We start from the raw sequence: 17,830 nt of genomic DNA, 5'->3' as shown, positions 1-17,830 counted from the left end.
TATCTGAGTGTGTCATGACTCTCTCTCTCGCCCTCTGTTTCTCTGTGTGTGCATCTTTAAATGTGTGTGTGTGTGTGTGTGTGTGTGTGTGTGTGTGTGTGTGTGTGTGTGTGTGTGTGTGTGTGTGTGTCCGTCCGTCCGTCCGTCCGTCCGTCCGTCCGTCCGTCCGTCCATCCAGGGGGAACTATGAAGATGAGAAGCCCTATGTGGAAGGTGACTCGTGTTCCAGTTGTCCTGAGAACCTCCAGACATGTGAAAACAACCTCTGTGGTATGACACTGTTTTTACCCCCCCCCCCTTCTCTCTCTCTCTCTCTATCCCTTCTCCTCTGTCTCTCTCCCTCTCTTTCTTTCCATACATGTACTTCTCCCTCCTCTGCTCTTTTTTGTCCTCTCCCTTTCCCTGTCCCTCCTTTCTCCTATCCACCTCTCTCTCTTCCCTTCTCACTCTCTCTCTCTCTCTCTCTCTCTCTCACCGATGATTATATCAGCAATGCAGGACTGAATGGAGGATTAGTAGAATCTGTCTGTCCTTAAAAAGGCTTAAAATGCATCTTTTTCCTGCCCCCATGGTACGTAGTCCACCATTACTGTGGTCCATTTAGATACAATGTGTTCCCTCCATTTAGATACAATGTGTTCCCTCCATTTAGATACAATTTGTTCCATTGATTTAGATACAATGTGTTCCCTCCATTTAGATACAATATGTTCCCTCCATTTAGATACAATGTGTTCCCTCCATTTAGATACAATGTGTTCCCTCCATTTAGATACAATGTGTTCCCTCCATTTAGATACAATGTGTTCCCTCCATTTAGATACAATTTGTTCCATTGATTTAGATACAATGTGTTCCCTCCATTTAGATACAATATGTTCCCTCCATTTAGATACAATGTGTTCCCTCCATTTAGATACAATGTGTTCCCTCCATTTAGATACAATGTGTTCCCTCCATTTAGATACAATGTGTTCCCTTGATTTAGATACAATGTGTTCCCTCCATTTAGATACAATATGTTCCCTCCATTTAGATACAATGTGTTCCCTCCATTTAGATACAATATGTTCCCTCCATTTAGATACAATGTGTTCCCTCCATTTAGATACAATGTGTTCCCTCCATTTAGATACAATGTGTTCCCTCCATTTAGATACAATATGTTCCCTCCATTTAGATACAATGTGTTCCCTTGATTTAGATACAATGTGTTCCCTCCATTTAGATACAATATGTTCCCTCCATTTAGATACAATGTGTTCCCTCCATTTAGATACAATGTGTTCCCTCCATTTAGATACAATGTGTTCCCTCCATTTAGATACAATATGTTCCCTCCATTTAGATACAATGTGTTCCCTCCATTTAGATACAATGTGTTCCCTCCATTTAGATACAATGTGTTCCCTCCATTTAGATACAATTTGTTCCATTGATTTAGATACAATGTGTTCCCTCCATTTAGATACAATATGTTCCCTCAATTTAGATACAATGTGTTCCCTTGATTTAGATACAATGTGTTCCCTCCATTTAGATACAATGTGTTCCCTCCATTTAGATACAATATGTTCCCTCCGTTTAGATACAATGTGTTCCCTCCATTTAGATACAATGTGTTCCCTCCATTTAGATACAATGTGTTCCCTCCATTTAGATACAATGTGTTCCCTCCATTTAGATACAATATGTTCCCTCCATTTAGATACAATATGTTCCCTCCATTTAGATACAATATGTTCCCTCCATTTAGATACAATGTGTACCCTCCATTTAGATACAATGTGTTCCCTCCATTTAGATACAATGTGTTCCCTCCATTTAGATACAATGTGTTCCCTCCATTTAGATACAATGTGTTCCCTCCATTTAGATACAATATGTTCCCTCCATTTAGATACAATGTGTTCCCTCCATTTAGATACAATGTGTTCCCTCCATTTAGATACAATATGTTCCCTCCATTTAGATACAATGTGTTCCCTCCATTTAGATACAATGTGTTCCCTCCATTTAGATACAATGTGTTCCCTCCATTTAGATACAATGTGTTCCCTCCATTTAGATACAATATGTTCCCTCCATTTAGATACAATGTGTTCCCTCCATTTAGATACAATATGTTCCCTCCATTTAGATACAATATGTTCCCTCCATTTAGATACAATGTGTTCCCTCCATTTAGATACAATGTGTTCCCTCGATTTAGATACAATGTGTTCCCTTGATTTAGATACAATGTGTTCCCTCCATTTAGATACAATGTGTTCCCTCCATTTAGATACAATGTGTTCCCTCCATTTAGATACAATGTGTTCCCTCCATTTAGATACAATGTGTTCCCTCCATTTAGATACAATATGTTCCCTTGATTTAGATACAATGTGTTCCCTCCATTTAGATACAATGTGTTCCCTCCATTTAGATACAATATGTTCCCTTGATTTAGATACAATATGTTCCCTCCATTTAGATACAATATGTTCCCTCCATTTAGATACAATGTGTTCCCTCCATTTAGATACAATGTGTTCCCTTGATTTAGATACAATGTGTTCCCTTGATTTAGATACAATGTGTTCCCTCCATTTAGATACAATGTGTTCCCTCCATTTAGATACAATGTGTTCCCTTGATTTAGATACAATGTGTTCCCTTGATTTAGATACAATGTGTTCCCTCCATTTAGATACAATATGTTCCCTCCATTTAGATACAATATGTTCCCTCCATTTAGATACAATATGTTCCCTTGATTTAGATACAATGTGTTCCCTCCATTTAGATACAATGTGTTCCCTTGATTTAGATACAATGTGTTCCCTCCATTTAGATACAATGTGTTCCCTCCATTTAGATACAATATGTTCCCTTGATTTAGATACAATATGTTCCCTCCATTTAGATACAATATGTTCCCTCCATTTAGATACAATGTGTTCCCTCCATTTAGATACAATGTGTTCCCTCCATTTAGATACAATATGTTCCCTTGATTTAGATACAATGTGTTCCCTCCATTTAGATACAATGTGTTCCCTCCATTTAGATACAATATGTTCCCTTGATTTAGATACAATATGTTCCCTCCATTTAGATACAATGTGTTCCCTCCATTTAGATACAATGTGTTCCCTCCATTTAGATACAATGTGTTCCCTTGATTTAGATACAATATGTTCCCTCCATTTAGATACAATGTGTTCCCTCCATTTAGATACAATGTGTTCCCTCCATTTAGATACAATGTGTTCCCTCCATTTAGATACAATATGTTCCCTCCATTTAGATACAATGTGTTCCCTCCATTTAGATACAATATGTTCCCTCCATTTAGATACAATATGTTCCCTCCATTTAGATACAATGTGTTCCCTCCATTTAGATACAATGTGTTCCCTTGATTTAGATACAATGTGTTCCCTTGATTTAGATACAATGTGTTCCCTCCATTTAGATACAATGTGTTCCCTCCATTTAGATACAATGTGTTCCCTCCATTTAGATACAATGTGTTCCCTCCATTTAGATACAATATGTTCCCTTGATTTAGATACAATGTGTTCCCTCCATTTAGATACAATGTGTTCCCTCCATTTAGATACAATATGTTCCCTTGATTTAGATACAATATGTTCCCTCCATTTAGATACAATATGTTCCCTCCATTTAGATACAATGTGTTCCCTCCATTTAGATACAATGTGTTCCCTTGATTTAGATACAATGTGTTCCCTTGATTTAGATACAATGTGTTCCCTCCATTTAGATACAATGTGTTCCCTTGATTTAGATACAATGTGTTCCCTTGATTTAGATACAATGTGTTCCCTTGATTTAGATACAATGTGTTCCCTTGATTTAGATACAATGTGTTCCCTTGATTTAGATACAATGTGTTCCCTTGATTTAGATACAATGTGTTCCCTTGATTTAGATGCAATGTGTTCCCTCCATTTAGATACAATGTGTTCCCTCCATTTAGATACAATGTGTTCCCTTGATTTAGATACAATGTGTTCCCTTGATTTAGATACAATGTGTTCCCTCCATTTAGATACAATATGTTCCCTCCATTTAGATACAATATGTTCCCTCCATTTAGATACAATATGTTCCCTTGATTTAGATACAATGTGTTCCCTCCATTTAGATACAATGTGTTCCCTTGATTTAGATACAATGTGTTCCCTTGATTTAGATACAATGTGTTCCCTTGATTTAGATACAATGTGTTCCCTCCATTTAGATACAATGTGTTCCCTCCATTTAGATACAATATGTTCCCTTGATTTAGATACAATATGTTCCCTTGATTTAGATACAATGTGTTCCCTTGATTTAGATACAATGTGTTCCCTTGATTTAGATACAATGTGTTCCCTCCATTTAGATACAATATGTTCCCTTGATTTAGATACAATGTGTTCCCTTGATTTAGATACAATGTGTTCCCTCCATTTAGATACAATGTGTTCCCTTGATTTAGATACAATGTGTTCCCTCCATTTAGATACAATGTGTTCCCTCCATTTAGATACAATGTGTTCCCTCAATTGTGTTAACCTGTGCAGTTTAGCAAAAGCTTAAAAGGCATTTTTAGTTATTGCAGATACTGTAGGCCTAGTAAAGAAATTTGGGCGTTTTGTTTTTCTCTTTTTCCCAAAACGCCCAAACCTCATTTTAAATTAGCATTAGGATTAGACTGTTGTGATGTCATTATTCAGTTTTACCCATCAATAATTGTTCCTTTTCTCATTATTTCATTTCTCAGAGTAAATACTGTATATTTATTTCGAGATTTTTGTCAATTATTTGTGCTGTTATGGTTATAATTAGCCTAGTTACTCACTTCTACACTATCTTAGATTGTGTTACTTATGGATGGCATGGAATTATAGTGAAAATAGATTATCCCCCCTTTTTGCTGGGGACCCCCACTTTGAAAACCACTGGCTTAGGCTAGAACTGTTGCGAGAAGGTTTCAGGATTTATCTCTATGCATTAGGCTGTGATTACTATTTATATAAATCTATTTATTCACATAGATTCATGATATATTATGGTATACAGCCTACCTGTGACATCAATGTTTTGATTAATCTGCGCCAGTACCGAAAATGTAGCCTATTACTGCATGACTGATCCTATGATGTCTCACACTCAGGTGTGCTTTCACAAGACAGGTGTTGTCCATTCAATCACCCCACCTGTCTTTATAATGGCTGTCTTGCACTGTTTGTATGATACTTGACAAAGTCTATGGCCGAAACTGTTGTCAAATAGTGTTAAATTACACTTTATTGCATCTGGAACGAGAGTGTGTCTTCCCGTGCACAGTGCTGCACTACTCGTTTAGTTACATTCCAATTCATCAACTTTGGAGCGTTATTTACCCCCCCTTCCCGACATCCTAGGTTGACATGCCTCGTCCCAATCGATTCCTTATTTCTTCTACTTTCATATGATATAAAGATCACCACTCAAGCTTTAAAATTGAGCTCGCTGTCAGCCATCGATATACAGGCCAAATTCAGTTAAAAAATTTGTGAATTTAAGGTTGCGGGTTTTATTATAAAAAATTACAGGATGAAACTTCAATACGACAAAAATAGCGCTGCTCGGTGAACCATTTCCACGCCGAATTTAATAGAAGGCTCGGATAACTTGAAATCAATTGACTTACTTGAATATCCATGCTGTCTGTAGTGGAAACGCTGCAGTCGAGACGTTGCAAATATTCCAGTTTTCTGACATTGCAAAAAGCCCAGTACCACGCAGCGCACCACAAGGCTCCCGCAACTCGAAACTCGTTTTGGGTGTAATCCAATGCAACGACTGTCTGGCTTGTGAACACTTACTGATTGATAAAAAAGTAAATAAAACTAAGGGGTAAATATAATATGCTGCTACTGTCTCAGTAAAAGTCGTAAATCCTTCCTGTCAGGTCATCACAGGCAGTGGATTTCACTTCCTACTTGATTCAGCGTGAGAGACCAGGCAGTGGACAATACAATGTCAATCAATGTCAGCAATCTATCCAACCAACAACCAATTAGATTTCACCTGGTTTCACCGGGCTAAGGGCGTGCTCCCTTCCAGCTCAATCTTATTGGTTGGAAAACACATCACTCTCACGTGTTCTCTGTGAATTGCAAGTGTTTTTCAACCAATCATATTTTTCATTAGATAAATTACCAAATAAATAAACGCCCACAGGGCGAATGTTTTTTTATCTGCCTACCCCATGCTGGGACCAGGGCCAGAGTGACTCTCTGCATGGAGCTCTCCTTTCCATCAGTTCAGGTCACTGTTGTTGAAGCATTTTAAGCATATAAGAATATAATGAATGAAAAAATGAGCACCTGCACATAAGAAAAAACACATGTGATTGATATTTTATTATTAAAAAAAAATGAAAAATGAAAAATGAAAAATGAAAAATGAAAAATGAAAAATGAAAAATGAAAAATGAAAAATATAAAAATAAAAATAAAAAATTATATATTTTTTTATATAAAATCCCCAATCTAATAGAGGAGGACCATCCTCCTATGCCTCACTGGAAAAACCTCCTCTGGTACAGACGTACATACGTACAGACGGGTACAGACGTACAGACAGGTACATACATACAGACGGGTACAGACGTAAAGATGGGTACAGACGGGTACAGACGGGTAGGCGGAAGCATTTGCAAATTGCGGGAGCTAACGTGTCTGTTTTAAGAGACTACCGCCAAGGGGTCCTGACTGGTCTCTCAAGACCGGAGACCGGGGTCTCTGACCTCCCTTCCCCAAAGGGGGGAGTTGGAGACCTGCTTTGGGGGGGACCTAAAGGGGTCTCCAGGGTCTCCCCTGGAGATCCTACACCACAACTAGGGTGGGACTGCCGTCCCCTGGCTGGTTATACTGTATTTCCCAAGTGGAGCACAGGAGTGCTTGACCTCTGCCTGAACCCACATCTGTGCGTTGCTCCCGGGAGTGCGTTCCATTAACCTCCCATCAAATGAAAAAGGGCTTCCCACTGCTCCGTGTTTTGCCGTCCATAAATGCTCCATAAAAAGAGAAAGGCTTCCCAAAGTGATGAGGACACCGCTAGAGGATCTTGACAAAGCATGCATCTTGTACGAGTTGGGTAGAGAGAAAGGGCTGAGAACAGGTTGTGTTTAGATGGCAGCCATTGCACAGAGTTGAGTTTGGGGTTGAGTTCCTCTTTAATGTCCGGTTGTGTCTTCTGCAGTGGCCGACACTGTGGAGGAGGAAGACGTGGACGACGACGTGGACGACGAAGACGGAGAGGAGGAGGTGGATGTTCCTCCTCCTGCAACAGATGATCCCTTCCTCGACCCCACTACCACCACCACCACCACCTCCTCCTCCTCCTCCCAGGACTCTGATGATGACACCCCACACCCAGACACCCTAGCTCCTAGCACCCAACCTCCAAACGTCCCTGACCCAGCCACCACCGCCCCGGGCACCCAACCTCCCAACATCCCTGAGCCAACGCCGGGAGAGGAGGAGGCGCGCAAGGAGGAAGAAGAGAAGCAGAAGAAGAAAGAGGAGAAAAAGGAGGAGAGGGGAAAGGAAAACATGCATGATAAGAAAGAGAGGGAGAGAGAGAGAGAAAGGGACATGGGAAGTGCGGCGTGTTCACTCCTACCACCTTCTCTCCTTTTAGCCTCTCTAACTGGAATCCTGATTCTACGGCTGTAAGAAGTTCTCCTCACCTCACCCCTCTTGCGTAGACTGCACGTTGCCTTGTTAATCCGACACAGGAAGTTGTCTTGAGGTACAAACAGCTTCCTGTCTCTCCCCTGAGGAGCAAGACAGAGCTGCCATTTCCACAACATCTGCATAGTTTGAGTCTAGATCTGTGTCAAATAATATGTGCGTATAATTATTCAGAATTTACTTTAAACCGGAGTCGCAGATGGGTGAGGCTTTCCAGGACAGAACCACGCTGATCATGTCACTGCCGAATACTAAATGCGTTTTTTTCATGTCACGTAAACAGCACAACAACAACACAACAACAGAGATGATGGATCATCGAGACGCTGCAACTTCCAGTCACGTCCTGTATCTGTTTGTGCCACGGCCACGCCCCCTTAGGAGACTTAGGAGCCAAATGAAGTTTCAGAACATGAAGAGACAGCCAATCAAAAACTGCCATTTAGGAGACCGGAAGAATAGCATTTCATACTATTGGCGGAGCCTGGAATGCACTGTCTCTATAATCCATCGTCTCTGACCAAAACGATGGTGAGCAGGCAAACAAAGGATGCGGGGAACATTTTTGGAATAAGAAGAAATAATAAAATAATAATAATAATAATGGAATAATAAGAAAAAGAAACTGAAAAACAAAAACGGAAAAACCTTTCCCCCATTTCGTTTTTTCAATTTAAAACCATTGAAAATGGGTTATACTTGGGCACCCTGACATGGTCTATTTAGAAAAAAAAAAAAAAAAATGAATGAATGAATGTTATGTTAAATTATCTCTGTCTTAACCTGTTGGCACAGGAAAAGAAAATTTGATAACATACAGAAATACCCATTGTAATAGGTGAGCGCATCAATAAACTATGTGTCATATATTTATTTAGGTAGAAATTCAATTTTTGATGGCACAAGGGTTTTCTGGTCCAATTTTTTTGCCGCGAAAACTGCCACGCTTAATATTGTTTGGCCCGCGACTCCTTATATTTTTCTGTATGCGGCCCACAACCAAAAAAGTTTGGCCACCCCTGGTTCCAACGCTGGAGCCCTAATTAGTGAGTTGGGTGCACCTGTGTGTTCACCCTGTCTTTTAGACACAAAATGGCGGCTGTGAAAAGGGTCTATTTGCGACTCTATCAGTGCATCTCTATCTGAACATGGAGTGAAAGCAAAGAGACATTTTGAGTGCATTAATTTAGAAACTATTGCTGAACACTCTTGGCGTGTTTCAAACGGACTGCCCTGCTTCTTATAACCGTACACATTGCAAATACATGCTATATCTACTCATAATATACTCTCCCAGACTGGAATTACAATGGGAATCTCTAATGATAGCCTATATATCTCAATTACACTGTCTTACTGTGCGTTCACACCAAGGCAGGGCGGAAAAGGCTTCACTCGTGCAAGTTCGATCGTGCGAAATTATTCGCCAAAGTTGAAAAACTTGAGGGCAATGAGACGATTATCGCGTCATTCGCCCCGCGAAGTTTCACGCTGTTCGCCTCATTCAGGCCGCCCGTGCAAAATCGAGTCTCTACTCGCGTATTTGCGTTGACTTTGTAGGTAATCTCGTCGCACAATTTTGCGACAATCGTCCCGGTGTGAACGCACAGTTAGGCAATAGAAAACTATGATAACTTTGAATTGTGTTTTTTATCGAGTCTAGATGTAAATGTCTGTATATAAAGATTATTAATAACGAAATAAATCTTGTTTGTGAGACTGAATGACTCCAGGCTTTTCTCATTTCTGTTTCCTGTTCTTCATTTATTCTGCTTTGTTTCACGTGAGACCTTTGCATTCTTTAGTTTATACACAAATTAATCATGTACATTCATCTAATAAATTATTATATATATTATTATAAATATTTTATCTTTTTTTTTACCAATGATGCCTTAGGTCTGATACCAGTTTCTTCACTTTAAAAGCCCTATACAGCCTCTCAAAGACAGTAATGTCAGCTGTGAACATCAGGGCTCAGGAATTTGGAGTAGCACCTGGGGTGGCCAATCAGATTTTGCGGGTGGCCAGTGACACCCCCGGCCACGCCCTATAGGAACGCACCTGTTCTGTTGCTCCTGTAGAGGAGAATGGAGAATAACTGTTTTTCACTCTCCATTCACAGTCTCCTATTTTTTTACAGTACATCTCTTTGTTTATTGAAGAGATCTGAGGCACTCGAGAAGGTAGTATATTAAAAAGCCTTTATTCTTAGTTGGCTATCATTTACAGAAATATAATATACTATTTAATATACCTTCTTGAGTGCCTCAGATCTCTTCAATAAATGCTGGACTAGAATCCCCAAACTGAAGAGCACCAGAAGGATAATTTTCCACACCCAAGTAGCACTCCATGCAATCTGCTTTTTCTATTACATCTCTTTGTTTATTGAACCTTTCCGTTTGAACTGAAAGTGGAACACTGAAATCCGATTGGAGCAAACCTATGATGGAAAGAAAGAAAGACTATATACCTTTATCACTATTTGTAAATAGGCCTAAATGAGAGACTTGTTTGTTTGTTTGTTTATCTGTGAAGTTTGTCTCTGGGAGCCATGTTCCCTCCTGCAGCAGCCACACTGTGAACCCCACTGCAGTGCAGCTCGCCTCACTTCCCTTCACCATGTGGACACACTGAGCCACTGCACAACACAAACAACACAACCTTGCCCCGGGCCTGTGTGTGTGTGTGTGTGTGTGTGTGTGTGTGTGTGTGTGTGTGTGTGTGTGTGTGTGTGTGTGTGTGTGTGTGTGTGTGTGTGTGTGTGTGTGTGTGTGTGTGTGTGTGTTGAAAGACAAAGTGTTGGGGGAGTGGTAGAGCCAGACAGAAAGAGAGAGAGAGAGAGGGGAGGATATTGTTGAAGGTGGACATAATTTGTTGTGACACTGGCCTATAGCTGTCCCTGCCCCTCTTCTATCTCTCCCTCATTCCTCTTTTACATCACTCTATCTTTCTTCCTTCCCTCCCTCTTTCTCTTCCCCTCTATTCTCACTATTCTTCCCTTTTTTCTACTAGTATTCTAGTGTGTGTGTGTGTGTGTGTGTGTGTGTGTGTGTGTGTGTGTGTGTATGCATGTATACTATATATATATATATATATATATACCGTATATATATATCACATACTGTACACTTGTGAAGTGAAGGGTGAATCCGTAGGCTACACAGGGCTTCGCAACCAGCTGTTATTGTAATACAAATAATCACAGACAACTTCTCTTTAAATACCATAATAAGAGTTTATTTAATTTAATAATATCAATCAACGATGATTTAGCAGGATCAATAATCATCGATAAAGATTAATCTGCAATCAATCATACTCAAGTTAACCAACAGCTATTACTCTAAACTAGCACACAGGTGTAGCTATCACTAAAAAAAAATTATACATATTTTTTATTACAGCAATTCAAACACAGTAACATGGACAATAAACAAATTAAATAGTAATGAGAGCAGTGATCGTCCACTTTGGCTTCGTAGCATTTTAAAGATGATATATTACGTTCATATACACACTCAAGCGCTCAGGTAGTACAAGTATTCAACCACCCCTGGGTGACAATCTACGTTGTTCTACATCCAGACATTCATACTTGCACACACATATACCTACATGCACAATCACACATTCCCATTCATAGTACATACATGGATTAAACAATAGTGTACATCTTATGCAATAAAAAAAAATACAAAGAAAAGAAATACAATAATAAAAGACAAAGAATATAAACAAAAACAGACAAAAAACCCTGTCCGAGGTGAGGTAGGAGATTATCTTATTACCTTAACAGCGTCATCACAGGACTCCGCCTTTTAGTAAATGTATGGTTTTGTCTCAGTGAGTCTCAAGTCTCAGTGAGTCTCATGTTATTTGCTCCATTTCATACACGTCCCCTAATGTTTGTAACCAGGAATGATAAGTGGGAGGGTCAGGCTTTAACCAATTCAGAGTGATACATTTCACTGCTACTGTGAGTAAGATTTGAAGAAGATCATTTTGATTCCTTCCTTCTATCCCATCTGGTATTATTCCCAACAGAGCGAGTCTTGGGTATTGTGGGATGTCAATATGCATTATTTCTCTAACAGATCGAAATATGTCATTCCAGTAATTTTCCAATTTTGGGCATGACCAAAATATGTGTATATAGTTGCCCACCTGTGCCCCACAGTTTCTCCAGCAGTTACTAGATATGGAAGGATTTATTTTAGCTGTTATATGTGGTGTCCTAAAGAACCTGGTTATAGCCTTCCAACGGAATTCTCTCCAAAATTGTGAACAAGTGACTAGGTGTGCCTCCGAACATACATTCTTCCATATATCTACCGGTATTTCCTGTTCTAATTCAGTCTCCCATCTTTCATTTTTTACATATAGAGTTGTTTGGATCCATGCATACAAACACCTGATACAGTCTAGAAATAATTTTGCACAACACATTCTCTGTCTGCACCTTTATCCAGAATCTGTCTATTTCAATGAGATTTTTTATTTTACTCAAATCTTTATGTTTAGTTAAGAAGCTTCTTAGCTGTAAGTAGAAGTACTGTAGAAGTCAGTCCTTGATAGATTAAATTCCGTTTGTATTTGTTCGAACGATTTCAGGTTGTCTTCACAAAATAGCTGGTGTATATATATATATATATATATATATATATATATATGACCCTTAGGTGTGGTATAATGAGCATATACCACGGCCTGTCGTGATCTATCGCTTAAATGATCCCTCCTTGCGTTATGACCTGACCCCCCAAACATCCTGTTTCAACAGGAAATAAGAACAGCATTTTGTTGATTTGTCAAATACAGGTTCAAGTCGGTTCAAATACAAGCTCTATACTATAGCATCTCAGCATCTCTGGTACTTTCTAGTCTGTGTGACAGTAGAGTATACTTGGTTCTGATCCATGGTGGCTGGATGTGACAGTAGAGTATACTTGGTTCTGATCCATGGTGGCTGGATTGAGGATCTGGTAGGTGGAGTCTGGATCAGATCTGGAGGCGGCAGCAAGGTTCTCATAGGTGGGAATCTGCAACAAATAATATTAAGTTGAGGAAGATGACATGAAATGACACCTGGAATACAGAGGTTGGTAGTCATGGAAACAGTCCTCCGTCTTGCATGTCTGTCCTGCATTAACACTACATGCTGTAAACAGTTGATATAATGTCAATTTGCAAGAAGACTTAATTAAAATTGATTTTTTTAATTCTATATCTATTTGTTATATTTATTTCTATTATTTAACAGATTATAAAATGTGTTCTCTAGTAGTAGTTAGTATAGGCACAATAGTGCAAACACTATTGGTGTTAGCACATAATAGTGCTACTTTTACAAGTGGAACTGTAATTTTACCAGCCCGATGTATCACCAAAGCGTGTAATAGGGGTACCGTGCCAGTGTCACGTTTTGGCTCAGAAACGCCCGGTGAGTTGAGCCGCTCGAGCCACGCGTCCACTGAGCCAACGGGCTGTCCTAGCAGCTCGACCCGCAGCTGCACAGCGGGGGAGACTCGGTGTAACCGGTGGCTTGAGGCTGTTTCCTGGTTGAAAACGGCTCCGCGTTTCCTGGTTATGTTTAGGCAACTAAAACAACTTGGTTAAGGTTACTGTATTTTAGATCACATCCCTGGTCATCGAGTGCACCTATTTAACAATTCACAAAAATCCAATTTCTTTGGTTTTTCACATCAAAAGTCAACCATTTTGTCTTCATTCATAACGACATCTACAGTGTGCTGACGTCAGATAGTTCACATTTCAACCCAATTTCAACCAATAATATCATGACATGACAGCTGTCACTCAATCTTCATGGCTAGGAGAAAGTTCAGAGCAGGGAACATGGCTGCCTACTGTACATGGCTGTACTGTCCACCGGGGGAACACACTATCACTAACGCTAATATTAGTCTCATCAGAAACCACGTCGATCTGTATAGTTTAACACATTCACTGCCAGCCGTTTTTTTTTTACTGTAGGTAGGTTCTGCCAGAGGGTTTTTTTGAGGATTCTGGCTCATCTTTCAAGACCCGAGGATTCTTTTCTGCTAAGATTTTGTGAACACACAATATCTCAAAAGAACTAATAGAATGTGTGCTTTCTCTGTCTAAAAGAGTTAGTTTGTAGAGTTAGTAGTTATGTAAGCATTAGCAGTTGAATACAGCATGGTTTCAGCGTCAGAAAAATTATTTTGAGATAAACGGCTTTTTGTGAAATTCGATAGAACAGTCACTTTAACCATTCATTTTTGGCATCAGTAAGACGTCAGACATCTAAACAATAGTTTTGAACAGTAATTTCCTCCATAACAGCAGGAAACCCCCCTCTGCTTCCAACTCCTCCCTCCGTGGGCGTTCTTCTTGGCTGCAGCGGCCGTGTCACAAGCTTGTCACCAGTCTCACTGCTTTGCTGCTGCTGTGCCTGTCTGCGCGGCCGCTCTTTGAGGAAGTCTGGATGGACTTGCTCGCTTCTTGGAGTTTTGGTTGAGAGCTTTGATGAAGCTTTTGCGATTCTGGTCATATTTATGCTGCGTGTTTCAAAGTGTGTTCCACCCGTAATCTATTATGCAAATTTGCAATCCCCCACCGCCAGCAATCAGCGCGAAAACGAAAGCGTTTTCGCCAATCCATTTTCATGAGAATGGCTTCGTCACACTGCTTTTTGCTTGCCTTCCTCTAGTCAGGAAAGCACTGTCGCCACTTAGTGGGTCGGTGGAATGGGTTGTACACGTTGTACACGTCCAATACTTATATAAGAGATGTAAAAGGGTTAGATGCACATCCCACCGTCAAAAAAACAAAATCGACGTAAAAACACGTCATTGGCAGTGAACGGTTGGATTTTGTTTGACGTAAAAACACGTCATTGGCAGTGAACGTGTTAAATGAGTTTTCAGCCAAGGGATAATTAGAAAAAAATATATTGATCTATTTATGTCAGACGAAGCCAGAAATAAACAAAACAAAGTCAGAAATACATGGCGCGTCTGCCCGCGTCTGTTGTCCGGGTATATACTCCTGCCTGGGAGGGGCTGCAGACGGAGGTAGGGGAGGAGCTTCAGGTATATACTGCTGCCTGGGAGGGGCTGCAGACGGAGGTAGGGGAGGAGCTTCGAGGTTTGAGCGACAGATTGAGGGCGAATGGAGTTACAAGACTTACTCACAAGATCTAAGTGGTTAAATTTGGTAAAACCCACAGACAGACGTGAAGGCTGACCAATGGCATTGATTTATGACAAAAAAATTTAAATGCGAAGAAATAATGTCTTGGACTATTTTCAATAATGAAGACTACTTAACAGCCAACGCCCAGTTCACGTCATATCACAGTGCACGCCCCCTTTCTTTGAGGTTGTATAACCCATTAACTCATTGAGTGCCGGCCACTTTTGGAGAACGGACGCTCCCAGTGCCAGAGTTTCAGAGCGTTTTCAGTGATTTCTCGAGGCCCACAGAATATTGTGTGATATTACTATGTAAACACTGAACACGCACAAAGAACGATGAGAGTCTCTTCTATCATCTGCAAAAAAAAGTTTATTGATCCCATTTTCCGTTCTTTAGTTATGAGCCGGAGAAGATAGCTTGATTTAACCAAAAACAGCAATTTTTTTCTAGAAGCTGAGATAATTAGCCTTTTGTGAAATTAAACATTTCAAGCACATCACTGACTCTGAAGCTAATATTTTCTAATGTAGTCACACCTCAAAAATAATTTCCTTCAATAAAACAGTGAAGGCCAGGGAATTTTGTTTGGCAGAATAATATTTTTTAGCTCCAACCAGCAGCGCTGGCCCCTGCATGCGCTGCTGGTTGCAGCTTCTTGCTGGTCTTGATTTGCTGCTGGTGGGCATCGGATATTCTGGCTTGCGTTTGCCAATCCTGTCCTGCTGTCTGGGTCTGTCTGGGTGTTGTGTGCTGCTCTGCGTGCCCCCCCCCCCCCCCCCCCCCCGCCTCAACTGCACACTCCTCCTCCGTATGGGAGTGTCTCTGGTGGCTCTCTGCTGAGTTTGCTGTGCACAGTGAAGGGTGCGCGACATCCAGCTTTTTTACAGCGTTCCGCGTGTGTTTGTCACCGGCAACCATGCTTCCAGTTGAGAATAATAACAACTCCACGGCTGATCATGCGGATGTGCTGTCGCAACGGACACGGAGCGGCTCAATTGTGGGAGCAGATTGGCTGCTGCAGGCACAGCTACAGTAATGTTATGCTTCATGCATATCGATGCATACGGATGCGATGCGATTTCCGTTTCCCCAACGACTTCTTCTTTGTTTTTTTCCTTGCCTTTCTGTTATCTGGAGAGCACTGTCGCCACCTAAGGGTTCTGTAAAATAGGTTAGACACATTCAATAGCTCCCATATTGTAAGAGGCGATGTAAGAGGCTTAGATCGACATCCCCCCGTCAAAAAACGCAATTGACGACTTTAGTCGTCTTTGGCACTCTACGTCACTATTTGAATTGACGACTAAAGTCGTCATTGGCACTCAATGAGTTAATTGTTGGGCTCGCCCCCTTTCTCTGATGCTGTCTCCTCACACATTCACCCTATCACCCTATCCTATTCTTCACTGATGACGCCCTCTCATCATCTCAGGAGAGCGTCATCATATCATGGAGTCATACGCCAAAATTAATTTGTTGTATCATTAAAGCTTTCTACTAGTCTCTCATGATTGAAATGGCACGACAGCTACGAAATAAAACAGCTAAATATCAAACCCCCCCCCCCCCCACACACAAGGTACTGCAGCAGCACCTTGCAAACATGGCAGTAAGACGGCCAAATTAAATGAGCAACATCTGTACTTTTCACATCTACAGTGTAGGTGAACCAAAACGTGACACTGGGTCCATTTAATTGACCATTCCGTCTTGCAATTTTACAGTATGTTTTTTTTTTACATTGATCTTTTACAGTGTTAGAGTCCAGGGTGGAAACCAAAAAATGACAGTAAAAATGAACCCCTCAAAAAAAGTTTGAAAAAATTGTGTTTGCCAAACACCGTTTGGTCAATCATATCTCTGCTGTTACTGTATCCTCAGCATTGTATCTTATCTCATTGGAAAGCCTGTTACAATGTTACAACCCCCCAAACAACTCAACATACAAACAGGACAATACCCTGTTTCACTTGGGACCCACCCACCCGCATAATCAGCTGTGCTGCTCATCCCACAAACGCATGCTCCATACAAACGGGGCATCATTGTAACGGGAAATGAATGGGCAACAGAGATATGAACGACCAAATACAAATTTCCAAACCTTTTTCTGAGGGGTTTGGATACAAATAAATAAAGTCACCTCCAAGTCTATACGAGGTATACGGGTTTCCACTGATGTCCCGCTGGTGTTCGAACCTGTGGACAGACAGTACAAAGGTTGTTTGTTTGTGTGTTTGTGTGTGTGTGCATGTGTGTGCGTGTGTGTGTGTGTGTGTGTGTGTGTGTGTGTGTGTGTGTGTGTGTGTGTGTGTGTGTGTGTGTGTGTGTGTGCGTGCGTGCGTGCGTGCGTGCGTGCGTGTGTAATGTAGTGGAAGATGATGATAGATTGACCTCACCATCACTTTCCCTCTTTTTCTTCCATCTGTAGAGCAGCAGCAGACTGACAGCCAGCAGCACAGCAACCGCAACCACAGTGGCACAAACAGCCCAAACCACAGGGTGACCTGGGCGAGAGAGATAGAGGGAGAGTGGCAGGGACGGGAGAGAGGGGGAGGGAGAGAGAGAGCATGTCAGAGAGAGGGAGAGACAGAGAGAGAGAGAGGCAGGCACAGAGTGCAGGGCCAGAAAGTTAAAGAAATGCCCAGGTTTTAGTCCCCGCCGAAGGATAGACAGAGATTCGGCCGTCGTGACCGAAGTGGGCAGCTCGTTCCACCATTGTGGCGCCAGAGACGAGAAGTGTCGCGATCAGGATGAGTGACTTTTGAGCCCACGTAGCGATGGAGGGGCGAGGCAATCTGCAAGGATTGCGGAGGGAGCGATGCGAGGTTTGGAACCTGACCATCGATTGCAGATAGGGAGGAGCTGTCTTGTGTACTGCCCTGTAGGGGGCACTCTGGTGT

At 41.1% G+C, this 17,830-nt stretch overlaps 1 protein-coding gene across 1 annotated transcript in view; it reads left to right on the top strand.

The window, feature by feature from the left end:
- Positions 1–9,434, top strand: part of LOC310794989 (peptidase inhibitor 15-like) — a gene marked incomplete at its 5' end in the record, with an annotated part of 16,772 nt that extends 7,338 nt beyond the window's left edge. The window contains 2 exons of the mRNA XM_083657013.1: positions 179–270; positions 7,246–9,434. Of these exons, the coding sequence (XP_083513139.1) occupies positions 179–270; positions 7,246–7,721 (568 nt within the window). The 3' untranslated portion in view covers positions 7,722–9,434. The remainder of the gene's footprint in view (positions 1–178; positions 271–7,245) is intronic.
- Between the last annotated feature and the right edge of the window lie 8,396 nt (positions 9,435–17,830).

Source organism: Poromitra crassiceps (assembly GCF_964638095.1).
Source record: "Poromitra crassiceps genome assembly, chromosome: 20".
Taxonomy (NCBI): domain Eukaryota; kingdom Metazoa; phylum Chordata; class Actinopteri; order Beryciformes; family Melamphaidae; genus Poromitra; species Poromitra crassiceps.
Note: the sequence above shows the minus strand (reverse complement) of the source record. Positions and strands in the feature narration are given on the sequence as shown.